Here is a 17,414-nt window from a genome sequence, read left to right on the forward strand (position 1 = left end):
ACAAGGTGTAGTATAGCTAGGACGTATATCGCAAGGCACACGACCGTTTAGGTGGTAAGCCTTTATTGGAGGTCTGTCTGGGGTTCTAGGTCGAAGCCAGGCTTAGGCTCGGGTTGCTCCTGCCTATTCTGTTTCTCGTGTCCGGGTCTCACTTTCCTTGTTCGCCATATCACCATTCTCGCAACAGGGAAAGAGCGACTGACACCTCACCAGTCCGTAGCTTCTGCATTCGGCGTGATCTAGGTACAAGGGCCTACTAGATAACCCCACGAAAACTATGAACTGCATTGATGCCAACGAACCATTAAACTATTTATCAATAACGGGCAAGGTCGTATCTATATACAAGCAGAGCAAAAGAATGCAACAAGTCAATCGCGAATAAAACAGAGAGAAAAAAATTATGTACGTGTAGCGAAGAGAGCAAAAGGGCAAAGTGAAGAAAAACGAACAACATCGTTAATTCATGCCATTCCCCGCATCTTTTTGTGTATAGTGTAAGTGTTACCCAGCATAACGTCGTCACGAAGGCATCATATCATACCCTGTTGGTATACTTCTCGTTGAATGCATTGACAGCTATACAGAAGGGCGAGTCAGTTAGGTGTTCAGATATAGGAGGGTGACGGATTGGTAGGTGGGTAGCTTACCGATTGCTATCTGTCTATACAGCCAGTTTCTTGCACTCTCATCCTGCACGGGGATGAAGGGACCATTAGCTCCACCCTTAAGCATGATGCTCATACCGGTGCGCTCCTTCGAGATAGTTTGGATATCCGTCAGTCGGATGTCCCAGTCAGTTTCAAGCTTTTTGCTGCGCACCAGCATGATTCGATCGTACGTCAACATGATAAGCATGTCGCGACCCGGAAGTTCAAGATGGGCAATGTAGTCCTCATGGAAGTACTTCCCATCATCAGCTGTCTTGAGCCAGAGCTGGCCGAGGGCTTCGCGCTGGGAGTATGGTCGAACAATACCATCCATGCCCACGAAACGAGTAAGCCGGACGCGATCGAGACCTTCTGCGTCGAAAACTGTTGTGGTGTTTCGTACACCTTCAGCAAGGTTGGAAGCAAGATCAAAAGCGCCAATGGCTGGCTTGGTAGCCAAACCAAGGAAACCCTTTCCGACACCCTTGAAGAATCCCTGAATACCTTCCTTTTCGGCACCATGAAGTGGGTGCCGCGCAATACCCTCGATGCCACTGACAATGCTGTTACCGAAGGCTCTGCCACCGGCCGTGATACCATAGAGTGCATGCTTCGGCCGATTTCGGGTCTTCGACATCCGTCGTTGGTCTTGGAATTCTTTGTCGAGTGTTGCAGCTGCTAGACCCTTTGACATACTACCGGTGAGCTTGGATATACTATCCGAGAATCCAAAGACAGTATTCTTCGCAAAACTTCCGAATCCTTTAGCAATACCGTAACCGAGCTCTTGGGGCCGGTCAGTCATGACCAGACCTTGGTATGGTTCATAGAAGATCGCGGCAACACCGGAGCTGACGGTGTTGAACAGACCGACCGGGTTACCGAGGAAGTCTGCAGATCCAAGGACAACGTGGATCTGGCGAATGAACTCCTGTGTATAGTGTTTTTGAATGTTGCTTGCAAGGACGGGGAAAGAGACTCGAGCATTCTCTATCATCAGGGCGTTGAGCTTGATAGGCGCGTCGTTGACGTTGCCCATTGACATGGTCATAACATCGACGACAAACATCAAGGGATTGGATGGCTGCAGAGTGTCCTCTACGTTCACGCGTTCAGTACGCATGAAGGAAATATCAAGCTGCATTGGCTGCAGATGCAGAAGCTCAAAGTAGACGTCCTGGGCAGAGCCTTCGTTTTGCGGCTCCGGAATGTTTAGTTCATCCTCGCAGAGCTTGCCTTCTTGTTGTTCAGACCAGGCCGCACCGGAAGCTTTTGTGAAATCGAGCATAGCGAAGATGAAATCCTCGTCCAGTTCAAGCGTCATCTGCTGGAGAAGCAGCGTCGCATATTTGATGTAAAGTACACCATACGAGTCGTCCTTCACGCGTGTGATCATGGTATGGAAAATTGGGTGTGCTTCCATTTCCTTACCAGTTTTCGGGACCACACTGGGATATAACAGCATTGGGAAGATGCCACCGTAAAGCTGATTGTCTATCTGGATCCATTTGATCGTAGTATTCAGTGTCTGGTAAGCCTTCGACTCCTTGAACTTGACTTCGATGTCACGGAATGTCATATAAAGCAACTCCTTCATTTTCTGGTTGATCAAAGAAATGCCGATGCCTCCAAGGTGAAGTTGGGCCTTGAAGTTGACTTCTGAGTCGAACTCCTTGACCTCGAATCCGGTGTTCACACTTGTCTGCGAGGTCTGTGATCGTTGTTGTCGGTACATACTCTTCGATGCCTTGAAGTTCGATAAAACCAGGGTTTGCGTAGGACCATCGGCAACGATGTTGATGTCGATGATCTTCTGCGGTTCACCGGGGTTACCTGGCGGGATTCGCATGGGTATCAAGTTTCCAATCTCAGCCAACCTGATCCGCCTTTCCTTGTTCTTGCATGCCAACACGAGAGACTTGTTTTTGGTCGCGGGATAGTCCCAGGCATACGGCATGATGCTGCGCGGGGGCAGACGATAGCGAATCGGACGCCAGGTATTTGTCCGGTCTTCCTCGTCGTCTTCCAGGTTCGGGTTTGCCTGGTAGAACATGAAGTCGATGTCACTCTCATTGCGCATAGAGAATGGCCAATTGCGGTGCTCGAGATTGAGGTGGACGAATAAGGTGGCATTCTCCATGATGACATCGATCTTGATTAGCCGTTGCCGTTGGTTTTGTCTGGCCAGCTTAACGTATACCGTTCCAATATCTGCAATATTGAAAGGAGAGGACCACTGGTTGTTCACGCCAGGGAAACAGAGACAAAGCTGCTTCTCGCCAGCTTGTCGTAGGAAGTGAAGAGGCACCAGATCTCCCCCTTTGATGTCCGTGACACTCGAAGAGCCAGGTTCTCTAACCAGAATGTTCTCATCCAGCTTGTTCTTCAAGACAAAGCGAGGCGTGATGGTGACGATCTTGGTCAGCTTGTATTTGCCTTCACCTTCAGCGACCGATACACCCGCATGGTACTCTGATCGGCCATCAGTATCAGGAAGGATGACTTCAAACGTGCTTCCAATGGCCTCGAAACTTTGCGGTTTGCTCCAGGAAGAATCACCAATCCTCAATATGGATCGGTTCTTCTGGTCTTCTGTCGGGTATGAGTACATGTACGGAAGAACCCGTCCTCTTTGCCTCGAATCAGCTTCAGCCCTTAGTCCTTGTCCAGCTGCTGAGCGAGCTGATTGCATGAAGGCCTTGTTCTGCACCTCCATCGAGAGCCCTGTCCTGTTTAAAATGAGGTATGGGCTGTACACCGACACCCTGAACGCACCGCCACTATCAGGTACATTGAAGAAGTGAAGCTTTAGCTTCAGTTGAAGGCCTCGCTCGTCTTTCAAGGATAGAGTATGCTCTCTTCTGAAGTCTTGCGCGTTCCCGTTGATGATTGAGAAGTCGCTTTGCTTGAAAACAGTGTCTTCTAGGTCAACGCTAAGCAGCAGTAGGTGGGCCAGTTCAACGACGTGAACTGGGCTGACGCCACCTTTGCGCAAGAAATTGGTCCAGTCTTTCCTCGTGTTCTTGTCATATATGCGGTACTTAAAGTCGTAAGGCAGCAGGTTTTGAATTTCGACAGGTGCAAAGATCCGAATGCGCATGTACGGATACACTTTTGTGAGAGGATCCCTCGCGTTGAAAGTGGCGTTCGTCTGGAAGTAGAAGGGCGGAGCTTGCTGCCCGCCTTCGCTCAAGCATTTGATGGTACGAGTCGGACGGCGCATAAGATCTTTCCAATACAACTGTTCATGCGACCAGTCGTAACCAAAACCTTGGTCAGGTCGGATAACGATCGAGTGCATGAAGGCGGCACCCACAGGCGCAGGGCGAGCATCTCCAGGAAGTATCTTCTCAATCTTAAGAAGATGGCCGTCCTGGGGGTTGAAGACACCGAGTTCCACGGGGATCTGTGTGTTGTTTTCAACGAGAAGTGGGGAGCGGATGGTGATGTACTTCACATTGTCCGGGCCCAGCTTGACCTCAACCAGAAGTCGATGAAGTACAGTATTTTTCTTAGGCTTCAGGTTGTACAACATCTCACCCTCCCGAACAACAGGAATGCGAGTCACGCTGTCAAAGCCACTGCCTTCTAATTTGACACCGACGAGACCAGCTTGACCCTCCGGAGCGAGTGTCTCACGCATAGACGTTGAGTCTTCAAACCGCCAAGGGTATTCGTCGCCATCAGCCAGTTTGGCAGCCGGTCCATCTTCACCTTCAGCAACATCTGCCCAGACGTGAAGGTCAAAGCCAGTATGATTGCGAATTCGATAAGGTGCATCAGCACCTCTCGGTTTTGAGAGTACGTCCTCATCGGTGGAGAAGAATTTGAAGGACTTGGAGGCAAGATCTATCGTAGCAGACGTAATCGTGAGCTCCATCGTCTTGTGGGAGTAGACGTCAACGGAGAAGACGTCAGGATGAACTTCCTTGGCCATGTGGAACCCTAATTGCCAAGGTTCTATAAGGGGTTCCCAGGCTGACTTGGAGAAATTGTATACGTTGAGGAATGTATCAAAGCTGGTGTCTGCAGTGAGCGTCGAAGACCAATCACGAGCATCGACAGTGAACTTCTTGACGCTCCAATCCAGTAAGGGAAGATCATGCAAGTCGCCGATGAGGATGACCCTAACACCATCAATCTGAGCTTTGAGCTCCTCCCGTTTCAGGACTACAGAACGCTGGTGGGAAGACTTGCGGCCGAGGGTATCCACAGCACCGCTCGAGCGCCTTTGGGATCCTTTGGCGGTAGCCGCCGACGTCGCTTTGCCGACTGATGATTTTCTCCTCGACTTGGGGCCAGATGTACCCTTATAGTCTGAGATGGCCTTGACATCGCCGGTTTCAGCAGGAGGATCTCTTTCAGCCCGTATTTCAGACGCCTTATTAACGATCTGTATCGCCATCAAGATGTCGCGCAGAGAGAGACGTAGGACAAGCGGTTCGACATGGATGTCAATGGAAGTAAGCGATGCGCCTCTGTCTTGTGGGCGACTGTCCATAGACAACTCAAGAGTAAAATCATCCAGAATTCGGAGACGACTAGTCTCAAACTTGTCCATGCGGCAGAGGAACATGCCAACTCTGTTTACATGCAGAGTCGAAACGTTCTGCTGGGAGAAAAGAACTTCCTTCGCTCCAAGGACTATAGCCTCGGTATGAGGAATGGCTGGATTGGCGATTGTAATGATCTGCGCGTCAACTAAACTCACTCGGAATGATACGGTCATCTGGTTTTGTGCAGCTGCAGCGGGTTCCTCTTCCAGCGAGGGAGATAGTAAGGAAGCGTTGGTGCTCTCCGCCATGCTGGATCTGGGTTCATCCTCATCAGGAGTGTCTTCGCTATCATCCTCCTCCACGGGTTCATTCGCTGCAAAGACTGAGTTGGCGAAAGATTGCAAGGCCGATAGATAATCCAATGCTAGTATAATTCGCGGACTGTCGATAGTCAACATCGCAATAAGATGCTTATCGGGACCAGGTGATATAGAGACGCTAGCCATAAATTGTTGCTTCACATCATTGTTGATTAATGACATGATCTTCCGGAACTTGTTCGTTTCCTGCTTCCGGCTGTCACGAATTGAGAACGAATGGATCAGGAGCTCCGACTCCAATGAGCCATCTGTCAGCATACGCAGTTTGACTCGAGTGTCATTGAGTGAAAACTTGGAGAGGCTGGAATCCTCAAGGTTGCCAATAGGCGCGTCGTCTTTACCAAGTATAAGCTCCAGACCAACACTGTCGGCCTTGAAGATCATGTCAAGTCGCACCCACGTTTCTTGCTTTCTGTTGGAATCGGCAGACGCGGCATTCTGCTGGCTCGCGCTTCGGACAGTAGTAGATTGTGCCTCTCTGCTAGTTTCGGTGAGAGACGGAAGAGCTTCCATTGCCTCCAGCTCCTGCTGCTCGGAATCCGTCACAAAGGCATTGGGCGCCGTTCTGGAGATGTCAAGAAGGAACTTGAGTTGCTTCTGCGAGACCCGAAGGTTGATGGGTGACATTGTTCCTTCTATTTCCATGTCCGGGCGCGGATTGTCCGGTTGGTGCTCAAGGTAGCATATGCTGAAGTCAAGGTTGACCTTTTGGATCATTTCAAGTTCCTCTACCATGCCTCCAGCATAGTGGAATTTGGACGTCAGGCGAATGTTGCGGATTCCTGAGGATATCAGATTAACGGCAGGACTGTCTGGCTCCTCCTCAAGCGGTAAAAAGGTATTCTTCGCATATATTTCACCGAGATGAGCTGTCACTGTGTCATAGGGACGATCCTCGCTCATGGCACCGGGGAAAACCAGGATTGGAGTCATGACCACCACATCAAAACGCATTCTAGATGCGTTTTGCTGAAGCTGGTTGGCTTGATTGGCTGCGGCTTGTCGAGCGGCATTGAAAATAGCTTGCATCTTGCCAAACTTGACAAGGAAATTGATGATCTTCCGATAAGGCTCTTCAAGGAAATTGATTTTGATTGAGCCCGACCTCAGGAAGACTTCAGAATCATAGCCAGGATAATTAGCACTCTCAGGATCGAATGTCTCGTATTTGAAGTCGGCAAAATTATCGCCTTCGATGGTCAGAAGTCTGCGTAGATCGGAGCTCTCTCGTGCACCAGTGTTGACATCGTCTATTAGGGTCAAGCTCCCGATACGAGACTGTATGCGCATAGTCTTGCCAACAAGGAATATTCCCACATCTGCTGTATGAAGACTAAGCGTAGCAAGCCTAACACCGTCGTTGTTCAGAATAAGAGCAATACTCTTCATGTCGGCTTTGATGCGGATTTTCCCGGCTTGTTGTGGTTGCTGTTCAGCAGCATCTGGACTCTCAATGGCACGCCCTGTTTGAGCGTCTTCATTGTTCGGTTGCTGTGGATTCGTAAACGTCAGGAGGATGAAGTCGAGCAGGGTCAGCAGTGTTTTTCTTGTGACTACAAGGTTGATGGTTGAGACAGAGATATCGAGGTTCATTGCCACCCCTTCGTACGTGGATTGGAACTCGGGTGACTCAGGCTTCACTCGAACAAATTTCAGATAGAAAAGGTCCCGGTCCTCATCGGCATCAAAGCCAGTGGATGAAATAATCTTTTTGAACTCGGGGACGGGGTTCTCTTCTATATGGTCATCCACGCTGAGAGACTTTAGAACAACTTCGGCCACCATATCGAAAGGCCGCATATAGAAGTCCAATGCAAATCCTTCGGCAACAAGTTCAGCCAACAGCTGTTCGCGTAAAGGTTCGGCTGCATCGGAGCGGAACAGCGATCCACGGAGGCGACCAACAGTGAACTTGAACTCGAAATCCCTGCGATGAATGTCAGGGAGTTTATCCACGCTTTTGCTCATCTGGTCGTTGTCCTCGGTGTCCGTCTCGTCATCCACAACAGGGAGTTCTCTCAGGCCGATAGGCTGGAAAGAGGATGACCTTGCTCGATTATTACTCATCGCCGCTGTCTGCTCAGTCTCAGGAGCCTTTGTTTCCTGAGCTTCATCGTCGAAGCGCGGAATGGCGATATCAATGAGCTTCATTAGGCCCTTGTATTTCGTGTCCGACATTGACGCATGAAGCTCGGGCAGGTGACCCGATATTCGTGTTCGAGTGAGTTCGGTAAGCTTTGGGACAATGCACATCTCCAAAACAAAATCAACATTGATGCGGTCAATGATGTGTAAATTTTTTGACTCGACATTGGGCCCAAGCTGAGCTTTGGTGGCCTCGATACCGGGACCTATAACGACTTGAGTAGAGTCAAGCTTTATCAGGAACCTATCGTAAAGTAGATGCTCCAGCTCTTTATAATCACCCGCGTCGTACTGACGCTTCTGCTTTGACTGTATGTCCCTCATTGTTTGTCTGTCGACTAGTTCACTGTTGACGCTAGCGTGACCAGCATCAACAATCAAACACAGAGAGCTCTCGTGCGTGATACTTTCTGGAACAATAATTAAAGGTGCATGAACATCAAATTGCGCGTCAACCTTCTTGTGCTCCTGCAAGGCAAACTCCAAGCCTGCTCGGGTCTGCTGCCGGATTCCTTCCACAGTAGCACCGGCCGAGTCGAGAATAGCGCCGATGGATTCCATGTGCCGCTCAGGAGGCTTGAAGAATCTTGCGATTTCCGCAATGAATCTGGGGTTGTAGATGACTTCGATACTCTTTAGCTTGACTTTAACAACAGAGTCGGCATCGCTCTCGAGAGGGTTCTTCTCGAGCTGCAAGTGGAACAAGCTGTCTTCATCTTCTAGGTCATCAGATCCCTCCTCGGCATCAAATTCTCCACTCCCAGATACCTCCGATACACGGTTCTTGGGCTCCGGAAGAGAGTCCTTGACTTTCACGATCTGGGGATATAGACTGCCTTCGGTTGTCCCGTCGTAGACTCTCAAACCACCAAGGTCGAGGTCCACAAAGAAGGAATCTGGACGCTGCATTGCTTTGGCACGGAAGTTATCAAACACAAATTTCATGACCTCATTTGCGACACCATGAGGACTGCGTAACAATGTCAAGCTTCCGGCTTTGAGGCCAGCATTGACCTGAAGTTTGACCCACTCTCTCGGAACGTCGACACTTTCTGAGATTGTTTTCTTCTCGTCCCAGTCGATAGCGTTGTAGAGCTCTTGGCGTTGCTCCTCGGTCATAGCGGTTTCCCCTGAATCCTCTTTCTTGGATCCCCAGATCCACTCACCCCATGTCTGTTGTCGTGCAGGCTTCTTTACGCCTACGTTTTCCTTGCGTAGCTGATTTCTTGCGAGTGAGCGCCAGAAGCGAATATCCTCGTAACTCAGCTTTCGTTCCAGTCGATTGAACTCTTCGGTCTCGTCTGGTGACATTATATCTTCCCGCTTCTTCTTCTTGAAAAGATTAATGTACGCGATTCGATCATCCCTCCGCTCTCTGATGTAGTCCCATGTCCAGCGCCTGTTTCGATCGTGAATCTTGCTCAGGACTGCCTCTCCGGCGTACCTGAACCAGGCTCGAGGATCTTCCTTGGGTCGAGACTTTGGCTGAAGCTTCTTGTACTCTTGTTGGCGGATGAAGCAGTGGAATAGGTCGACGAGCATTAATCCATCTCGATACTGTTCATCATCCAGGACGAACCCGATCTCATCGAATAGGAGCCGCGCATTGACAGCTGAACGATCATGGTTTCCAGTCTTGTCCATCTCTAAACCAGCGCGTCCACTAACAGGTCGCAGAATAAATTGATTACCGTCTTCGTTATCGATACCGGATCTCAATCTCTCCAGGAGCTCCGCATGATCGATACCCTGCGCTTCAGCGCCCACATCGGATCCTCGACCTGTTCCGAGGAGTTCGGCGTCCGTGTTCCAGTATACGGAGAGCGCACCTAGGATGGCCATCTTGTGTGTCGTGCCGGATGTAGACTGGATGAATGTGGGTTTCCATTCAGAGTCCGTGCTCACAGCACTCAGCTCCTTCAGTGTAAAGCCGACGGCGAATGGATGTCCCGGGGAAGCCAGCGAGTCCTCATATCGAATGTGCACATTTTTGATGGAGATCTGGAGGTTGTCGATAACGGCAGTGACAAGACTCTGTGTAAAACTCTGGTTACGGCGTTGTTCTTCCTGGCTCATGCCTTCCGAGTTGCGCTCTCTGAGGATTTCTGCACTCTCAATCTTGTCCATCTTTATCGCATTCGCGCGCTTCTCCTCCTCCTCCGGGTCGTAGTCCACATCTTCCTTTGGCGCGGCGAGCAGGAATACATCTTCAATGTCGACTTTGACAGGCTTCCCTCGCAGATTTGACCAGGGTATTGACAGAGTAAGCTCACCAACATGACCTTCGACGACGTTAAGAGGAAGCCGCAGCTGATCAAGAGCTTCTCGTCGCAGCTCGAGGTTCCGTAGTTTCACATCACCAGACCAGATACCAATGTTCAACTGCTTGGCGTCGAAGTTCTTGACGTATATGCCCAGAAACCGGTTGAGCAGGTTAGCCACCAAGCCTTCCAACATGGTAGCGAGCTGCGGCCGTGCCCCGGGCCGGGAGACTTATTTCAGAATTTCAATGAACGGTCAGACCGGGACGATAAGTCTTAACGATGAACGTCGGTGTAACTAGATAGTTACGCAAGCACCTGTCAGTATCAGATCGAGCGAGAGAAGGTCTAGTCAGGTCTAGACCGGCGAAGAGGGGTAGCCGCAGATGAGGAGAAATCAAAACATACGTGCACATGGGCGAGATTCAATTATACCCGCAAGTAATTGAGGGAACCATCCACGGACCACAGTGTCTGGATACCCATGCACGCGGCTGCCGAAGCGGGCGGACAAAGTGCTGCCACTTGCCAGCTGCAGGTCAGGCACTAGAACTGACAAGGAAATGACGTTGTTGATTAAGGAGTATTCATATGATGGAAGGAAGCAAGGAATGGCTGGAAAATATAGAAGACAACGATGAGTTCAAGCACCCTGGATCCTCCACAGTGAAGACGCAGCTGCTCCCGATCTCCAGAACACGATGATGATAGATTCTTCGCTGTGCCTGGTAAACTCGTGACTGGCAAAAAGGGGTGCCAGATGGAGTGACGTCGACGCTGCTTCATCCGCCTTTGTTGCCCGCTTTTTCAGGCTGCCAAAGACCCCAGGCTCCCGCAGAGAGTTATTGTCCTAATATGGCTAGATCAATAGGGCTTTAGACCTCTATTGCTGAGTCATATTGAGATGGCGCCTTCCTTATACGGGCAAGGCGCTGCATGATTTCTCCGAGAGCTGCCGGCTTGGCTGCCCGATTCTGCCTGAAGGCTGGGGCACCGAAAAGTCTGCGGAGCTGGTGCTCTTCGTCCGCCGAACTGGCATTACCGCACCGGTGCATAATATAACCTCGCCCATTCGTTGTCTCGAGGATAGACTGCTCCCAACGCCAGAAATCTCCGCTCTTTCGAGTCAATTCTCATCAGCTTCAAGGTGAGCGCCTCAACCGCACCTCTTCCATGTCGGCAGCTGCTCCCCCAGGCTCAATTGGGCCGAGCGTTCCCCACCGAGTTCTATCCGATCTTTCCAACCTCCGTCGCTAACGCAAGCTTTTGGTGAAAAATTAGCTGCCTCAGACGACAATGCTGTACAGACAAACCGCTGCCCGCTCTGTCCTCAGGGCCATCTCCAGCTCCAATGCGTCCGTGGCCCGCTCCTCGCTGGTGAACAATGTGTTCAAGGCTCACTTGACCTCTTCCGCTCGCGCTCCGGCCCGTCCGACTGTGTCCCCCAGCCTGGCTCTGGCTGCTCGCAAGCCCGTCACCACCGCTCTCGTCCGCTACGCCTCTTCGTCTAGCAAGGTAAGGGAATGGCATATTGAGGTCAAGGTTATGAGCAAGTGCTGACCTATGCTGTGTACCAGAGCGACGAGGACGTTGATGTCATGGCCGGTATCAAGGGCGACGCGGTACGTTCTTACTTCAAACTGTCCCTCTAACTGGGGTGCTCTAGTTCTTTGTACCAAATCCGCTAATCTCTGTATCATTATATAGAAAGTCATCAAGGAGACTTTCAGCCTCGACGCTGTGCCCAAGGACGCCATGTTCCTCGGCATGGCGGGTGTGATCCCATACCTTGCTACCTCCCTGCAGACCGTCTACCTGGCTTATGAGGTCAACCACGCTAGCGCCACCGGTGACGGTATTATCTTCTCCGGTCAGAGCGCTGAGCTTATGCTGCACATGCTCGAGCCCATCCAGGTCGGTTATGGTGCCGTGGTAAGTAAATCTAGTGCTGGCTTTTTAGACCTGAAACGCAGATGGGCCAGAGCTAAAACTGATTTCTCGTGGTATAGATCCTCTCCTTCCTTGGAGCTATTCATTGGGGTCTTGAGTGGGCTGGATATGGCGGTCGTTTCGGCTACAGGCGCTACGCTGCCGGTATCGTTGCCCCCGCCATCGCCTGGCCTACTCTACTGCTCCCTGTTGAGCACGCCCTGATCACCCAGTTCCTCGCTTTCACTTTCCTCTACTACAACGACGCCCGTGCTTCCGTCAAGGGCCTCGCTCCCCAGTGGTACAGCATGTACCGCTTCGTCCTGACCTTCATTGTGGGCGCTAGCATTGTCGCTACCCTTGTCGGTCGCGAGCAGATCTCTGGCATCGTTGCGAAGGACCACAACATCTCCGACAAGATTAGCGCTCTTCTTTTCCTCCAGAAGAAGGAGAAGGAGGAGGCTGCCCGCCTCAAGGCCGAGCAGGAGGAGTCTGATGAATAATATGCCCTCGCATAAGGAGCGTAAGTTGAAGTGGATTCTGGATAGATAGCGAGGTGTGTAGGTTGATACCAGCGCCGGGGTGTGACATGTAAAGAAGTCTGTGGTTCCTTTTCTTTGTCATACTCGAATTTTGTAGATTACTTGCGGAATCAACTAACCAGTGAGCCTGGTTTTTTCTTTTGTTGAAATCCTGATACCGAAGCTCCTGCTGTCGGGCCAGTAAGAAAGTTGTTGATAGTTATGTTGGTGACGAACTGTGCATGTTCAGCGATATATATATGAAGCTCGTTCCTGCCGAACCCTAACTATGAAGATCCTCGCTACTGCCTAGGACGTCAAGATCACCCCCCAGAAGCGATCTTGACACAATTACCTAAGAGCATTCAGCTCCTGATAGATTCTAGGAAGACAAAACCTCGAGATTCCCCAACAATTACACGGTGTCGATTGTCCGACGCATCTAACTCCAAACCGCACCTAAGTCCGACATACTCCAACTCCAAGCTTGGCGCCCAATCATCGCAGCGACCAGTTTCGGCTCAGCGATTGATAAGATCCGATCATTCTCACATCATTCCCCTCCACATATCCGAATCTCCGAGAATATTAAATCCAGCTTTTCCCCCTTTACAAATACACTGTTCTATTGGAACTCCAGCCTAGAGTCTTACCCCTCGTCGATCCTGTCACGGAGGCAAAAAGCAAAAGAAAACAAAAAAACAAAAAACAAGTACGACGGATAGACGACGCTATAACTTAGGAGATGCAATCCCTCCTCCGCCGCGGCGCGTCCCTCTTCACGCCCTCTCCCTCCCCCTCCCCCTCGCAATCGAAGCCTTCCACGCCTGCGCCGAACGCGCGCCCGATACGAAGCGCCGAGGACTTTACGAAAGCGCCGCTACCTGAAACGCTCTTCGATAAGACTGACCCCGCGACAGACGGCGAAGAATGCGAACACGACTGCGCGACGTGCACGATTAAGTACCCTGCGAAGTTTGACGTCGATCAGGAAGATGAGCTATACGGGCATGTGAATGGGTGGTCGACGCATTTGCTTGTTGCGACGGGCAAGACGGATTGGGTCAGGGATGTTGCGGATGAGGAGGGGAGTGTTATGGAGGCTGTTGAGAGGGGCGGGGTGGTGCCGAGCAATGGAGTGAGTCTTTCCCCTGGCTGACTCGGGAAACAATCAACTGTGTTGTTGAAATTGCTTGTTAATGTCTTGCTTGCTCAATAGAAGCTCAAACTGTCCGCGAGTAACATGCCTGTTCCGGATGAATACCATGCTCATGAGAAGGGCCAACAACCAACAACCGTCCTTCTCCTGCCGAGCTTCACGATAATCGACCACGTTACGCCGGCGCTGGTGCCAGACTTGATCCGAAACTACGTCAACCCCTCGGTGACAAATACAACGCCATTGAATGGGGCACCGGCGCCGGCATCAGAAGGCACCGAGGCAGAACTACCTACGGAAGAGCAGTTTGTGACATCTCTCCGCTCCCGGCCCTGTCCGCACGCAGCGGTAATACTGCTCTGCTCACAGAAGACACGAGACGCGCGGTGCGGGCAGTCTGCGCCGCTCCTGCGGCGGGAATTCGATAGACACCTGCGTCCGCTGGGCCTGCACCGGGACTTGGATGACGAGCGGCCCGGCGGCGTAGGGATCTACTTCATCAGTCACGTCGGCGGACACAAGTATGCCGCCAACGTGATCGTGTACCGAAGACGGGACTTTGACTGGTACAAAGCTGGGGAGGCTCAAGCGCCTGAGTCAGGGACCGAGTCCGACTCTTCGGCAGCGAATGCCAGTGTCTCGGATGAGGGTGCCTCGCAGTGTATCTGGTTGGCGCGAGTAAGGCCAGAAGACTGCGAGAATATCGTCCGGTATACGGTGTTGCAGGGCAAGGTGGTCAAACCGGGGACGCAGCTTCGAGGAGGCTTTGATCGGGAGAGAGGGTTGATTAGCTGGTAGACCAGGTACAGTCATCACACCATTTTGCCTAGACATAGAGCTGTTTAAGAAAATAAAAAAATTTCTTGCATACGACAGCACTTTTCTAGACCGGTGATGACATGGTCTTCGCTCTTGCTATTCTGCGATGTGCTCTTCCAGAACCAGATAGCCGGACCCAGGGTTTCGGAGAGATTGACTCCTTCAAAGCTTGGCTGGGGATCTGTGCTTACATATACTTCTGATAACAATGCATAGCCTCTCAAGTCCACCAAAACATACATTTTCTTTTGGCGGACGGCGCCAAGCGCGATACACATTGAGCACGCCATCTTATCACCTTTCCTACCCTAACTAAGCGCAGAACAATGAAAGATCACCAATCTCTCCAAGGCCAATCTGCCCGCATCTCGGAGACTTTCAGCTTGCTTGTTCCTGGGATCGACGTACTTTATCTGCGATGGGAACATCCATTGGAGATGGAATCTCAAGTTCCCCAAATTCATTCGTAAGATATCGAGCCATGTCGTTACCGACAGAAACCACCGCGCCAAAAACGGCAGACCTGTTAATAGCAAATCCTATCGCTCCATCTCAATCCCAATCGGAACGCGACTGTACGGAGACTAAAGATGCGCCAATCGCATCAGTCCTGAGCGAGCTCGAAGCAGCTGGAGGGCGGCAACACCGCAAGAGAAAGCCTCTATCCTTCTTTCTCGCGTTTATACCGTTGCTGTTAATGGTTTTCTTGGTCTCACTGGATGCTACCACGTTGGCTGTTGCAATTCCTGTACGTATTCCTATGATACCCGACTCAATGGCCATTGCGCTAACCTGTCTCTTTCTATTCTTCAATAGGTCATTACCAGCGATCTCGCAGGTACAACGTTAACCGCGTTCTGGGCCAACATCTCCTTTACAGTAGCAGTCGTGGTCATCCAACCTATCTACACCAGTTTTTCCAGACATCTTCGGCCGCAAGATCCCTCTTTATGTGGCGTTTGTGCTGTTCGCCATTGGATCAGTTGTGTTTGCTGTTGCAAACAGTATGACAGTCTTGATTGTAGGACGTACCTTACAGGGACTGGGCGGGGGCGGACTGGACGTCTTGAGCGAGGTTATCGTCACCGATACCACGACCCTGCAAGAGAGAGCCGTGTATATCGGACTGCTTTCTCTCTCCATGGCTCTAGGAAGCATCGCGGGTCCTATTCTCGGCGCTGTATTCAGCGAGTATGTGACACGACGTTGGATCGGCTGGATCAACCTGCCTGTGATTGGCGTCGCCCTCTTCCTTGCTATTTTCTTTATGCGTCTGAAGCCGATTGACCAGTCCTTCCGCACCCAGCTAAGCCGCATAGACTGGCTTGGAATGATTGGGTTTACAGCCGGGTGTCTCCTCTTCGCCATTCCACTGAGTTGGGCAGGGAACATGTACCCCTGGGGCTCATGGCGAACCATCGTCCCACTAATCATCGGCGCGTTACTGCTCATGGGATTCGCCTTCTACGAAGCCTACCCAACAGACGCCGTGTTTCCATACCGTATCTTCCGCTCACGAACAGCGCAAGTGTCCCTCCTCGGCAGCTTGATCCACCTCTTCGTGCTCTACACTCTCCTGCAATACCTCCCGCTCTTCTTCCAAGCCGTCTATCTCGAATCACCGCTGGACTCCTCCGTCTCTATCCTCCCCTTCTGCTGCGTCGTCTTTGTCTTCACAGGGATCGCCGCCTTCGCCGTTGATTTCTTCCGCAAATACCGCTGGGAATTTGGACAGGCTGAGTTTTCCTCGCCGTCGGCTGCGGCATCTTCGCCCTGTGGGACCGCGGCTCCCCGCGCGCTATAACCGCCAGTTTCTAAGTCATCGAAGGTATCGGCATCGGTACGATTTTCAGCGTGCCTCCAATTCCCATGCAAGCTAGTGCGGCGTCCGACGACCAGGGTCTCGCCATGGGCATCATGGTTGCGTTCCGGCTGTTCGGCGCCCTGATTGGTCTTGCCGTGGGAGCTACGACATTCAGCAGCGTCTTTGCGAGCAGGATTGATGGCATCGCATTGCCTACTTCTTTGGAGTTGTTGAGGAACCCCGGTGAGGTTGTAGGGTTCATTCCGTATCTGCAGACGGTTGATGATGTACCTCCTGCCCTGCGCAACCTTATTCGCGGATGCGTATAGGGATTCCATGCAGACTATCTGGTATGAATTAGCAGCGTTGGGGGTAGTCGGGCTTATGAGCTCGCTGTTTACGGAAGAATTGACGATGGAGACGGAGGAGATGGGAGGGCAGCATTTCGAGACATGAGTTGTGTTAACTTGACTTGGATGTGCTGAGTGATTGATACGTACAGTAATAACACTGGTGGTCGTGGAAGAACTTGAAGAAGGGAGCTCTGGGTTCTATGCTGGAATGATCACATAAACTCCTGATACAGCGATATGAGTGGAGGGTGCAACAGCCTTTCAAGCCTACCAAGATCGACATTTCTCTGTTCGGGTTCTTGGAAGTGCTGATCTCCAACTCGATAGGCAGTCGATGCCAAGCAAAAGATAACGAAGGGCGAGAACAAGGTGACTGCTATTAAATATTCATGGACTCTCATGGCTCCTTGCCTGTGCCAAACTGTCCCAGGGGCAGGTGCCATCGCCAGACCATGATAATGGTAGTGGTACCATAATGAGCGCCCCAAGCCTACCGACACTGCCAGACTACTTGACCAGCCCGAAATTTTGGGTTTCTACATTGGCTATGCGGTGCCCATTACATTTGCCATTCTATCGACCGTTTTGCAGCTCTGGGCTGAGTTACGCTTTCACAGCGATCGATCCGCGTTTGATGATTATCTCATTATTGGTGCAACGGTATTGAACTGAATTCACTTTCGACAAGTTACACAATAAGAATGGCAAATTGACTATACTCCGCTTTTTCAGTGCACCAGTGTCGCCATATGCGTGAGTGGGTTCGTACTAGGTAGGTTCGTCTTCAGGTCAATTCATGAGTGGACAATCGGTTATACTAGGGTTCCTACTTACCTACTCTTAGGACCCCCAAGCGCAAAGGAGATCTCTAGAGATGATCACATCATCAGCACAGTC

General features: G+C 51.1%; 4 protein-coding genes across 4 annotated transcripts; 3 read left to right on the forward strand and 1 right to left on the reverse strand.

Annotated features, from left to right (window-relative positions):
- Positions 1–233: 233 nt before the first annotated feature.
- BDV17DRAFT_255166 (membrane morphogenesis protein VPS13) lies at positions 234–10,230 on the reverse strand. Its single transcript, XM_073756893.1, has 2 exons — positions 651–10,230; positions 234–579 (listed from the first exon to the last, which is right to left on the reverse strand). The coding sequence occupies exons 1-2, from the start codon at positions 10,126–10,128 to the stop codon at positions 539–541; spliced, it is 9,519 nt and encodes a 3,172-aa protein (XP_073619049.1). The 5' UTR covers positions 10,129–10,230; the 3' UTR covers positions 234–538.
- A 731-nt stretch (positions 10,231–10,961) lies between these two features.
- BDV17DRAFT_255168 (DUF3429 domain-containing protein) lies at positions 10,962–12,640 on the forward strand. Its single transcript, XM_073756894.1, has 5 exons — positions 10,962–11,079; positions 11,214–11,447; positions 11,510–11,554; positions 11,640–11,864; positions 11,942–12,640. Exons 2-5 carry the CDS (start codon positions 11,229–11,231, stop codon positions 12,362–12,364), a joined length of 912 nt encoding a protein of 303 aa, XP_073619050.1. The 5' UTR covers positions 10,962–11,079; positions 11,214–11,228; the 3' UTR covers positions 12,365–12,640.
- Positions 12,641–12,947: 307 nt separating this feature from the next.
- BDV17DRAFT_255170 (sucrase/ferredoxin-like domain-containing protein) lies at positions 12,948–15,034 on the forward strand. The gene is made up of 2 exons (XM_073756895.1): positions 12,948–13,520; positions 13,602–15,034. Exons 1-2 carry the CDS (start codon positions 13,128–13,130, stop codon positions 14,337–14,339), a joined length of 1,131 nt encoding a protein of 376 aa, XP_073619051.1. The 5' UTR covers positions 12,948–13,127; the 3' UTR covers positions 14,340–15,034.
- Positions 14,842–16,493, forward strand: BDV17DRAFT_288289 (major facilitator superfamily domain-containing protein; the record flags this gene model as incomplete). Its single annotated transcript, XM_073761360.1, has 4 exons — positions 14,842–15,108; positions 15,177–15,198; positions 15,275–16,135; positions 16,189–16,493. 4 exons carry the CDS (start codon positions 14,842–14,844, stop codon positions 16,491–16,493), a joined length of 1,455 nt encoding a protein of 484 aa, XP_073619052.1.
- Between the last annotated feature and the right edge of the window lie 921 nt (positions 16,494–17,414).

Source organism: Aspergillus undulatus, assembly GCF_047715775.1.
Source record: "Aspergillus undulatus strain CBS 261.88 unplaced genomic scaffold BDV17scaffold_7, whole genome shotgun sequence".
NCBI lineage: Eukaryota > Fungi > Ascomycota > Eurotiomycetes > Eurotiales > Aspergillaceae > Aspergillus > Aspergillus undulatus.

Excerpts from the sequence above, each read along its gene's own strand:
- BDV17DRAFT_255166 (XM_073756893.1), bottom strand. The coding sequence starts at position 10,128 with ATGTTGGAAGGCTTGGTGGCTAACCTGCTCAACCGGTTTCTGGGCATA. Across the intron at positions 580-650 it reads GTATAGACAGATAGCAATCG|CTGTCAATGCATTCAACGAG; the intron begins GTAAGCTACCCA and ends CCTTCTGTATAG.
- BDV17DRAFT_255168 (XM_073756894.1), top strand. The coding sequence starts at position 11,229 with ATGCTGTACAGACAAACCGCTGCCCGCTCTGTCCTCAGGGCCATCTCC. Across the intron at positions 11,448-11,509 it reads ACGCCTCTTCGTCTAGCAAG|AGCGACGAGGACGTTGATGT; the intron begins GTAAGGGAATGG and ends GCTGTGTACCAG. Across the intron at positions 11,865-11,941 it reads AGGTCGGTTATGGTGCCGTG|ATCCTCTCCTTCCTTGGAGC; the intron begins GTAAGTAAATCT and ends CTCGTGGTATAG.
- BDV17DRAFT_255170 (XM_073756895.1), top strand. The coding sequence starts at position 13,128 with ATGCAATCCCTCCTCCGCCGCGGCGCGTCCCTCTTCACGCCCTCTCCC. Across the intron at positions 13,521-13,601 it reads GGGTGGTGCCGAGCAATGGA|AAGCTCAAACTGTCCGCGAG; the intron begins GTGAGTCTTTCC and ends CTTGCTCAATAG.